A 12,559-nucleotide genomic window follows, 5' to 3' on the forward strand; every position below is an offset into this window, starting at 1 on the left:
CTGGACTGAACTTAGGTGTTTCTACAACTGTGTAAGCAATTTCTTGCTGTATAAATCTCTTTCTATATATAAACATAAACAAGCATCACTCAGTTTATTTCTCTAGAGAACTCAAACTAGAGACTCCACTAACACGGTGATTTCTGAGGCTCCATTTATTATACCATTTGCCAATGTTCATATATGTACCCAAATGTTTGAACCTCTTTTCAAATGTAGCACGATGTGAAAGTTTTAAAATTCAGCCATTTCCCAATTATAAGTAGAAAATAATGGGGAAATGTTTAATTAAGCAATTTTTTTATTCTCTTACAGTATAATAGACATTTTCCGTTACAGGAAGGAAATGATACAAAATCAGCAAAATGTGTACAGTAAGAGTAAAGTGTCCTTTACAGCTCCAATGAGCTAGGCCATATTAGTGTATTTGATCAAAGAACCAAATTTCATTTTTCATCCAATAATTACAGTAAAAGGAAGGCTTTTATCATCTAAAGATGAAATTATTAGTATAGGAAGGCAAAAGTCATTAAATAAATTAAAAGCATCTTTACAGGTTTCCATATACATATATACTATATATAGATTTTAAATCGCCACTGGCTGTACAAGGCTTCCATTCTTGACGAGCACATTTGCAGAAACTAGTGCTGAGCTGAAGGAAAGGCTTTTTAGCTTCATTTTGTTTAAAGGGATCCTTTCATGATCTAAAGGTTACATTAAAATACAGATCTCAGAGGGAAAATCTACAGGGAGAAGTCAGATTTATCCACGATGACATACTTAATCTTACACAGCAGGTGGTCATAGCTATAGCTTACCCCAACCTTGAATAAACAAAAGTAAAAGCCTAGACAGTAGTTACTGGTTAGGACAGAGAAGGCAGAAAGACTATATTGAAAAATGTAATTATCTAGAAACATTTATAAGTCAGCCTAATAATAGAAGTACACACATATGATTGCTTATGAAAATATTAAATGGCCATTATTTTTATTTAGAAGTATTAAAATATTTTCATGAATAAATGATCATCAGTTAATATAAAGGTAGATGAATGTATAACATTTCTCTGGAATATTATAGTCCTGAGATTTGGGGAATCTAAGTTTCCAGTTTAAATTTGATGACCCCCAAATCTTATAAAGTATATATGTACACAGATCATTGAAAATAGTTTGAAAATACTGTGTTGACATTGAAAACCCCTGAATTTGAATGCAAGAAAACAGTTTCTGGGGGGGAAACCACTGGGAAATGATGACCATACTTATATTTGAGTGGGTTTAGGCCTTACATCTGGGGGGAGGAGAGAGATGTGTGATTTAGGAAATGGCATTTATATATGTAGATTTTCTTCTCACCGGTAATAGTTGAATATTGCAAGATACCTAGGAAGTATTTCAAGGAACTATACAGAGACAAGTATGTATGGATTTGTGAAATTTACTCAATTTTACAACTATTTAAAATAAACTTTTAATTCTATTAGAAATAATAGCTCATTTATTTCAACTTCTTTTTTCTTTGGGAATACGACCGTTCACATTTATGCTACATTTGTCCTAAATGTTGTAAGGATATGACTGGTCCAAGACTACCCAAAAAGAATAACGGGTTCAATTCACAAGAGCCAATACAAGTTCTTTCACTGTGCTCTAATTTTAGGACTTTAATTAGGTGATAGTCGGGTTTGTTTTTATTAAGTAGAAGGATCTTACACCAGTATAAGGTTTAATGTATAATAAATGAGCATTGATTCAAATTAAGAAAGATAACAAAACAGATGTCTGTGTTTCGAAAGGTTCAGAAACACAAGTGGAATTACCATAGGTTTGGACAGACATAGCATTAGGAAAAATTGAATAAAAAATGTCATAAAATGTATTAAGGAAAGGTTACTTTACGAAAGACAGTATGATCAGAACACAGTAACTAGGTTGCAATCTACTTTCGTTATTCATTGTACTTTGAAATTTTGGGTAATACTAAAATTTATTTTATACTTCACCTAATTTAAATCGTTAGCTTTTGCTACCAGAAACAAAGGACTATAAGAATCCATAGGTATTCATGAATCAGAACATAATCCATTAGTGTTTTGTTCCATTCACAAGATTAACCCTCATCCACACCAAAGTATCACATAGCATTTTTTCCATGATTAATCTTCTTTTGAAGAAGGTTCAGTAATATAGAAATACAATGTAAACCGCAATGAATGCCACATTCGATTATTAAATGCTGAAATGTTGAATGTGTCTGCCTTTGGTTTATGAACAGAGAAATTGATAGCATTTTCAGATGCACTACTACCATTTTTTCAAGGAAGATATAAAATATTAGCATTATAAACCCAAAATTTTGGTGCCTAGAGGAGTCTTTTGACTCCATTTGACAATCTCCTCATTTGAAAACACCAGGATGCACATTTAAGTCCCTGCCTTTCACTAAATAGATGCCAAATATGCATATGAATTCAATGGCAGAACTTTCATAGATAACTACAGAGACAAGATAACAGCTTAAGTCTCTGGAAACGCCACAGTCTCTGAAAAAGTCTAGCTGTCTGCTCCTGGCCATCAAGTCTATTCTGAGTCATACTGCCCCTTGAGGACAGTGTGGAACTGTTCCCGTTGGTTTCCAAGACAGTAACCTGATGGGAATAAAAAGCCTCACCTTTCTTCCACAGAGAGTCTGGTAGTTTCGATCTTTTGACCTTGTAGTTAGCAGCCCACAAAACCCACAGGGCTATTAATCCTCAGGTGTGAAAAATAATCCACTAACGGAGGTTATCTTCTCCAGTAAAAACTTACAGCATCAGAAAAACAACATAAGGTTGCTATTCATTAGAATTGACTTGATGTCCATGGGTGGGGAACTGTCAAGAGGAATTGTACTAAGATTAATATTAACTATCAATAGAACATCAAGAACAATTCACTATCTGGAAATATTTCTGTTACAAGTAAGTGTATATGAGAGAAAAAAGTTTGAAACAAATTTCACGGACAAAAATATAAAAAGAGAGGATGAAACAGAAATATAAAACAAAAAAAATTCATATCTCTGTGTGTAGCTCCATTTTCTGATGGGTGATTTTTGGTGAGCTCTGCTGGAGTCTAGATTCCATGACTACATGAAATGCCCTGTATTGTGTGGGAAAATATATGAACCTTGATGTGGCTGCAGAATTGAGATTAAATCACGTCTCTAAAGAAATTTCCAATATCTCAGTAGTTCCTGACACTTGATATCTCTTGATGCAAAGTCATACCAAGGTAATTGACAAAGTAATTGCCTCAGGGACAATTTTTTGATTTGATTTAGAAAAACAAATAGAAATACTTGGATGAGCTGTAAAATAAAAAAATACATACAGGAGAGAAATGACATCTGGGATTTTGAAAACTGGATTGCTGGTGCCTTCTTCTGAGAAACAAAGAAATGAAAACAACTGTCTTTCCAATGTAAGTCCTGGGTCAGATGGTCATTCTCTGTCTAGGCTCTTGAATCACTGTCACTTTTGGTAAAATTCTTGTACATGGATCCAAATTAAAAAAGAGTCCTGTTCAGCCTGAATTAATAAGCCATATGTGATAGTTAGGTTTTGTGTCCACTTGGCTGGTACAGGATTCCGGGTGGCTTGATGATTCAGGCCTAGTGATGCCCCCCATAATGTGACCTACCACAGTGTAATCAATTCTATAATGGGATCTGCATTAAGCAACTGATCAGTTGTCGGAAGATTAGAGTAGAAGGCAGCCCTTTACTCAAGTCACAACCCTGCTGCAATTGAAAGGATGTTTTCTGGGGGGGGGCGGGTGGGCGTGGTGTGGGGGGCGAGAGGGGATCCTACTTCCTCTAAAAGTATACACTGGGAAAGTTGGCTTGTTTTTTGTTAAGTCTAGATCTTGCATAAGAATCACTGACCTCCAGCTCTTATGATGAGCTAATGGTCTGCCATATCGCCTGCCAGTTCCAGGAGGCATCATCAACCTGCCATCTGATCTGCTAAACGTGGGTTCATTTGCCTCTCCAGTTACAAGTCTAGCCTATTGATCTTAGATTAATCTGGTTCTGCAGCATGATATCATCCTGTCATCTTCCTTTCAATCTTGGGTTCATCAGCCCCAAAAGTATGTGAGTCAGGAGAAGCTTCCAGCTTAACATCTGATCCATGGAATAGGGACTCTATATACCCACTTCTACAACAGTGTGGACCATTTTCTTGATATAAATTCCTCTCTCTCTCTCTCTCTCTCCATGTATACATGAAGATATATCTCCATATCTCTATATACATACATGGAGAGAGAGAGAAGGGTAAGCATGAATGGTTTTGTTTCTCTAGAGAACCTAGCTTAGTACACTAGGTTGAGCAAAACTTCCTACACAGGGCAGGGGCACCCTGACACATGAACACACATACGTGTACCCCTAACACACAGCACACGCTATCACTCATTGAAACGTGGAGGAAAACGTGAGTAAGCAGAATTCTCAAAAACTTTTTAAGAGAAACATCAAACTTGATTAGATTATTTAGCACTTTCTGAGTTTCCCAGGAATCGAAGACATTATGCCCACTTCCAAACATGAAATGACTCTCAGTTCCCTTTTAGATGTTAAATGAGGAGAGATAAGTGATACGATATTGCTGTCTTCCCAATCTATTTCCAAAGCCCCTTACAAAAATAAATCGGTGTGATCTCTTGAGTTCTGAAAACAGTCCGAGTGATCATTTTTTCTTGTGTGATTAAAGAAAGAAATTGAGATCCATATTTAGTAAAACCTTGCTTTCAGTCACATTCAGAAAAAAAGAAAAGTACAGTCCAGTTCTTCTTGGTAGAAATCTTCTCTGTATTGCTCATTCTCCTTTGACAATAATAAAAAGAATTTTTTTGGAACAAAATGCATTGGCAGTGCAAAAAAATAGTCCATAGAATAATGATTGAATTAAGTAAGTTCTCTGTGAGGTTATCTGCAAGCACACGACTCTACTGTCATGTTAGGATATACTTTAAGCACTACATTCTTATTTTCATCAAAGAATAAGATACTGAGTGAGGACATCTTTTCAGGGACACAGCAAGGCTCAGGAATCCCAGGAACGACACCCACAGCTCTCACTATACTCTGGATGGTAGCATGATTTGATGGCTTCAGAGACTAGAAAAAAAGATAGAAGACATATATATTAAATGGAACTAAGTTTTCACTGCTCATATCCCATAGCCCATATCACATTATGAAGAATTAATTTTCAAATGCTTAATAGATGTCATTTCACCTGTTTCATCCTCAGCTCAGACTCTTATCCTGCCACACCCAAATGATTCGCACTTATTGTTTGCTACACACCAGGCACGTTGCATGTTCTATCTCCAGTCTTTACTACAAAACCAGCTTTTCTTATAATTGATTTCATGTAAGAATACAGACTCAAGAAATTAAATGACATGTCTATGTTCAAATAACCAGTAAGTGACAGAGTGAAGAATAGACACCTTCTCTCTAATAAAGAACAATTCCAAACACTATATTGTATTCAGAGCTAATCCGGGGGATGAATACCTCCAAGGTTGCTTTCAACAAGGGTATTGTTGAAAACCATTTGTTCTCGGCCCTAGGCTAATCATAAAGCACCCTGTTAATTGAAATCCTCCAAAACTGTTGTGATAGTGATACTTATATTTTGTCTTTAAAAAACTAGTCAGCCAGAGGGACATTGACTGAGTGGTTACCAAAGGTTGAATTGGGTGGTGTTTGTTCCATTATTCAACTCAGATGTCCCAAACTGGGGTTAAGAAGACCAAACCATTGACCACTGGGGGTCACTGTTGCTCCGTGGCTTCTGTACTGCACTTGGTCAAACCAGAGCTCTGAGCTTGGGCCAACTCTCCTGGGAATAACCTGAAGGGGCCCAAGGCTATCCCATGGATGTCAGGAGTTTGACCAAAGAAGCCTGGGCAAGATCTCTTCCCTGAGAAAATGCCAAATGGAACCATGCACATTCATGTGACACATATGGTTTTGTTTAAAGAGCCCTCTACAACTCTGTTCTCCCTAAAAGCATTGCAAGCCTAAAACATTCACGTATTACAAGCACACTAAGGCAATCTGTGTGTATATATATACAGCTTCCCCCTTTATATTTTTCATGAGAAATGCCACACGTTCTCGTATCTTTCAGGCAGGAGAAGTCAGTTGAACTGAGAACACAGTGGGACGCATGGGTTGGTAATGTGCGGGCGACCACACGTGAATCCAGTTGGAGGATTTGGGCCCAAACCTGGCCTTTTTCAATCTCAGGGTTTTGAGCCAGGTTTGCCCATGACTGATAGGTACTCCTGCCCCAGGGAACTGATATTTTAATTTTATACTCTTAAAACTCTTCCCATAGGTACCTGGGAGAAATATGGCACACAGAAACTGGCATCCTGTAAAAACTTGGGAATTTTCCTGGCAAAAAAACAAAGGCATATCTGACTTCTCTGATCAGATCTTCCAGTTTTAGTGATAACGATTTAGCTACATATACACCCTCAGCTTTCGTCTTCATAGACGTAAAACCCTAAAACATAGTCCCAGTGACTGACAATTGCTTTCCCTCTTTCTTTCTGTAGTTGTTGTGAGGAGCCGTTGGGTGGTTTCGAACTCATAGCGACTCCCCTCTTGACAGAACAAACGCTGCCTGGTCCTGGCCATGCGCACACTTGCTCTGAGGTCTGAGCCCATAGTTTGGGCCACGGTGCCCAGCGGTCCCATTGAGGACCTTCCTCTATTTACGCCAGTCCCCTTCTTTCTGGAGGCTGCATATGCTAAAGAGAATTGTTAACTTTCAACTAATCAACTTTATAAACCAGAGCATTTTCCCCTGACAGAAAGGATGTCTATGTGATTTATCTTGCACAGCGTCTGGCCTATGTCACCAATAAGATTTGTGACACATGCTACAATGAGGATTTTACAGTTCTCCCAGGTTGTGATTGGATCCGAGTCCCGGGGTGGCATAATGGGTTAAGCACTTGGCTACTTCCCCAAAGGTTGGTAGTATGAGCACAGAGATGCCTCCAAAGAAAAGCCCAGAGACCTGCTTCTGCCAGGTCACAGCCATGACCTTTCATGGAGTGCAGTTTTACTGTAAAAACACCCGGGGTCGCCAGCAATTACGCATGGCAACTGCCTCACTGCTTTGCTTGGTGTGTTGCTGGTTTACAGTTGAGTTCTAAAGCAGACGCTTGCAGCCACTTGCCTTTCTTGATTGACTTAAAGTCATTGTCAAGACCTTTTAGCACAAAGCCTAAACTACTGTTTTTTAAAGTCATAGGTTTTATAACTTGATTCTCCTGTTGTTAACATGGCAAGACTTTCTACAAAGTTTCTACTTTTTCTATAGAGTGTATCTATTTAATTGGATGAGGTCATGAGTGATACATAGTCACAAGTTACCATTCCCCAGTGCCTAGAGCAGTGTCTATGCTAGGCACTGAACAAGCACTTTCCAAATAATGAAATGCATAGCACACCCTCTATTTTACCTATTTCTGTGGAAATAAATCACCATCAGCAAAAATAAAAGGTTCCATTCAAATGACTAGTGTAGATATGGAAAATATTCATGGTGTTTCCTAGGAAAATTCCTATTTTTTTTAAAGCTCCAGCTTACAAATGATAGATTGAGAAACGACGAACCAGTGTCTGGAGAGAGGAAGGGAATTCCGACACAAGCCCTCCATCCGGGGGTAGTGTGTCTTATCAGGGACTTTTCAGGTTTCCAAAGAGCCTACCATCCCCTTTTTCCACTGCGGAATCCTCTCATCAAGTTGACATTATCACGAGCCATTATATCATGCACAAAAAGGCCCATGCAGTTATTTTCTAATTTGAAGTGTATTGCCAGTCCATAATTCAATTTTTTAATCCAGATTCCACTAGTTATGGCACTTTTCAAACCGTTTAGCAATAGATCAATCACAAATGGAAACCTGTGTGGTTTCCCTCACCAGTCTCTCTTTTTCAAAAGGGTACACGACTTCAATATCAGTGTAGGTTAATTTTCTGCTTAACTAAATTCTGGATATTAAGGTCCCTCTATGGTACAAACACTTGACATTTGTCTACTAACTTCACGGTTGGTGGTTTAAAGAAGTGGCATGGAAGAAAAGGTCTGACCATTTGCTTCCAGAAAGGTTGGAGCCAAGAAGATCCTATGGCATGGACCCACTCTGTCATATGGGATCAGCATGAGTTGAAATCACCTTTATAGTGCTGATTTTTGGGGGTTAAATTCAGTATATTAAGAATTAGGGAGTGCATGTTTGTTTTAAGACTACCTCTTTATGATCACAGCTTGAAAATGGAAAGTAGGACATTAACTAGAGTGTATTGTGTTCAATTTATAAAGATGGATTTCTGAGAAATAGGATACTTGGTTCAAAGTACTTAGGTGATTTGCTGCATGATTCTGTGTCTTTGAAATTCCTGGCCTTTGCACTGTTCCTTACAAAAATAACTTCACTCCTTTCAACCTTGTGGGCTCTCTTGAATATCCTTCAGCTACAGTGGCTGCTCCCCGTTTCACTCTGAATCTCTGTTTTCCATCTCTGCTCAGGTGATGAGGGAGAGGGCGGGCAAAGGCACAGTACTTGGTGTTAGTTATATGGGTATTTTTCATCTCATGGCATGATTCCAAGGGCCTCTCCCTGGAAGAACAGATTGGCAAAAAAAAAAAAAAAATCCAAACTGCCGTGCCTGTGAATGAAATCTTCCATGGTCGGCCCCATACCTGCCAAGCTGTATCTGATGTCCGCAAGTTGAATTCGATTACAATGCATTAGCAGGGGAGAGTATGTCATCAGCTAAGAACTTTCATTCCTGACCTGGGCCATGGGGTTTTGCTCCACACTATCCCAGTTCAGCCCACATGGGTGTGATAGCCCAGAAACTATCTAATTGAAATCAGCCAAAGGGCAAAGCCTGGAATTTGGGAAAGGCAGAGCACAGCTGTTCTGAATTACGGAACAGGTTGTCCGCCTTTGCAGATGAAGAGCCCGGCCATAGAGAGCAGGCTTTTGCTCAGGAGGCCAACGGGAAGCAGGGCCAACGGCGAAGTCTAGCCTGGGAGAGCTTTTCTCTAGGGCAAAATGTATATCGAAAGTCTGAAAGTTCTTTGGCACCTCAGTTATTCCACATGTGTTTGCACTGAGCTGGTCAGAGGCCTTTATTTCCCTCTGTTGCTCGGGCAATATATTTATTTAGAAGTTACTGTGCTTCCTATATTGGACACTGCAGTGATGACAATGATGCTTAGTAAATATCTTAGCAGTTTTATGTTGCCTCGAGCTTCCCGCCCTTTGCTTACTGTGCCATTTGAAAGACAAAAAACTTGGAAGCCTGAAGGGAAACCACTAGAGAGCTTTAAAGGTTAAGCAGATCCACACAAGGTGGTGAGAGATTGAGAACTGCATGTAGCAGCCAAGCTTCCACTCTCCACTTGGCGAAAGTCAATGTGAAGCTCCGGGAGAAAACTCCACACTTAGCCCTGTCATGTCTCCCTAGAGTTCTGATGCCATTCCAAGTTTTCACAGACAGGGTGATGAGTTCGGTTACCGCATCCGATGTGCTCCTGATTCTGTTGTTCTCCGAAGGAAGCTTACTGGAAAAGCTTAGGGACTGTTGGAACTCTTGGGGAGAAGCCGTTTTAGGCTTCATGTTTGAAACATTAGGAACATAGAAAACGATCACTGCCTAATTTAGTTCATCCCCTTGATTGCTTTCCCTATATTGTCTTTAACCTCCTACATTTAATTCTCCATGCTGTTCAGGCTTAATAATGCCAATTCGTGAAAATGCCAACAGCAAATATTATTGACTGCTAACGATTGGCTAGTTACCCCACTCTCCAATCACTTGGTCCGCTTTTCCTATGATATATACCCGATGGTTTTACCCTGCATGACTGTACTCATTTTAAATAAGAGAACACCAACATGTGAGAGTAATTTCCCCGAAAATCCATAGTTGGTCAGTGGGGAAGCCATGATTTAAGTCAGAAGGGTTTGCCTAGCAGTTTTCATGATTCAAGAGTGGTCTATGGACCAGTAGCATCAGTTTCAACCAGGAGCTTGTCAGGAAGGCAGAATTCCAGGCTCTGCCTCTAAATTAGAGGCTACATAGGAGCAAAATCCCCAGGCAGACTGTAGGCACCTTGAAGTTGAAGAAGCCCTGAGAGAGGGTGCGGTAGATTCATTCTCCAGAGGAAAGACTTGGCCACAAAGACCTGATACACTAAACAGAAAACCCAAAAAACTAAAACCAAACTCACTGTCAAAGCCCCGTCTTTCTCCTTCAGAGGGTCCAGTGATTGCAAACAGCTGACCTTGTGGTTGGCTGCCCAACATGTAACTACTGTGCCATCAAGTCTCCACAAACTACGCCCAACTCCAGAGCATCAAAAGGAAATAGACCAATCACCAAGAAGAGGCCGAAATCGGCCTGCAGAAGAACAGAGACTCCTGGATGGATGGAGACTTGATGGCAAGGAGTGGAGAGGCTGCTTTAAAGAAACCACGAAGAGAGCGCCACTGTTGGCAAAGATTCAGGGTAAACAACTCTGGGGAGATTTGGAATCAGGGAGCCATGGGGCTATGTGTCTAAAGTTAGTGCAACAGACCTCAGTCAACTGAGTCTCAGTAAAGAGAATGTACAGGCAGGAAGTACAAGACTGCAGGGTGCGTGTGAGAGATAAAGCACCCAAACCCGAAGATATAAACAAGACAATCAACCAACTTGACCTCATACATCTGCACAACACGGCACCCCAAAGCAGCTTAATACTCCTTCTTTTTCAATACACGTGGAGAATGTTTTCAGAACAGACCATATTTTAGGTCACAAAATAAACCTAAATTAACTTTAAAACACTGAAATAACACCAAATATCTTCCATGATTACAATGCCATAAAGTTAGAAATCAACAGCAGAAAGAACCAGGGGAAAAAATCTAATGCACAAAAATGGAATAATACCCTACTTTAAAAGAAATGAGTAACTAAAGAAATGATAAAAGCATTCCTAGTTACAAACAAGAATGAAAGCACAATGTACCAAAATCTTTGGAACACAACCAAAACTGTGCTCAGGTATAGGCATGGTTGTGGCTATTTCTACATGCAGATTGGCAAATGCTGCAAGCATACTCTTATATAAAGAGAACATGGGGAATGCCTGCAGAGCCTTCTTAGTTATGGGAGCTGACTACTGGACTTGACCTCTAAAGGCCATAGTGGCTGAGGACAGCGAGGTCAATTGGCAAGATGCAATTTATAAATATAAGGTTCTACAGCCTAGTTTTAAAAGCCGTAAACAAATCTAACAGTCTCAAAAAGTTCTCCACCTCAGGTGTGAAAAACTTTCAAGCAACCAGCTAAGAAGCAATTGTTAATCTCTTCCCACCTAAAGCAAGTGAAAAAGAAAATAAGAGACTCCAAGGACTAATGGCTCACATGAATCTCAATCTCCTCGGATTACTAGTGATCATTCTGATCAGGACCGTAATAAAAGATACCAGTTAGAATTGGTAGAAAGAAGTAGAGCGAAATTCAGATTAAAAAAAACAAACCCAGACTCGATTTCCTAGTCGGAAAAAGACTGAAGGCACACTCTGAAATTCTCACCCTAAAACAACCTTCTATTTTAAAACCGAAGATGCTTCCAGAAGCCACCTTTCAGCCACTTAATAAATGGACCTATAAAGTAAACAATAACACATGGGACTAATATGCTCCTTAGAACCATTATCTACATGAGATAAAAATGGCAACATTTTCCCCCAAACAAAGAAAAGTCTGGAAAGGGCAGGGGAATGGAATGGAAAAGGGGAAGCCAGGGAGGAAAAGTCGAGTGCCGGCACATTACGGCGATTACCAGTGTGTCATGGGAGAATCTGAGTCTGAGCTATGGATCGGAAAATTAGTTTTCTGTGTAAGCTTTCACCGAGAGAACAATATAATCTTTTAAACAGAGTAGGAATAAAGATGAAGCATATTTTAGAAATTTTAAAAAATGGGAAAAACACCGCTCTGCGCAGTTATGTGGACTTAATCATTCTGCTGCATTACCATGGTCTTCTCAGTAAAACTATCTCTCCCATGCTCTACTTACTGCTCGTCCTTGTTTAAATTACTGTTATTCTTCAGGGGTGGGGTAAGAATCAAGGTGAAGTTCGACTGAAGCAATAACCGGAAAGCAGACAGACCGGACCAGAAGGTGTTGGGAAGGGCGAGCTGAAAACATGGGGGTGACTGTGGAAAGGGAGATCAGGCCTGTTCTCCGGAGATATGGGTTGGAAAGAAAACCAATTATCTTTATATTATCACAGCTTCCTCAGTATGAAAATTGGAGTTATGAAGGAAGATAAAAACACAAACTTCAACCCCAGGCTAAAGAGATTCTTTAAAAAAAACCCCAAGAGACCCATTTAAAATCAGTCATCCTAGGTAAGAAATACATTTTGAATCCATTCCAACCTCTCAATGTTATAAAACCAAACCA

General features: G+C 39.6%; 1 protein-coding gene across 1 annotated transcript in view; it reads right to left on the reverse strand.

Moving 5' to 3' along the window:
• Window positions 1-349: 349 nt before the first annotated feature.
• The window catches only part of BMP3 (bone morphogenetic protein 3), a 33,874-nt gene continuing 21,664 nt past the window's right edge, over window positions 350-12,559 (reverse strand). The window contains exon 3 of the mRNA XM_075544144.1: window positions 350-5,172. Coding sequence (XP_075400259.1) covers window positions 4,981-5,172 — 192 coding nt within the window. The 3' untranslated portion in view covers window positions 350-4,980. The remainder of the gene's footprint in view (window positions 5,173-12,559) is intronic.

This window comes from Tenrec ecaudatus, chromosome 3, assembly GCF_050624435.1.
Source record: "Tenrec ecaudatus isolate mTenEca1 chromosome 3, mTenEca1.hap1, whole genome shotgun sequence".
NCBI lineage: Eukaryota > Metazoa > Chordata > Mammalia > Afrosoricida > Tenrecidae > Tenrec > Tenrec ecaudatus.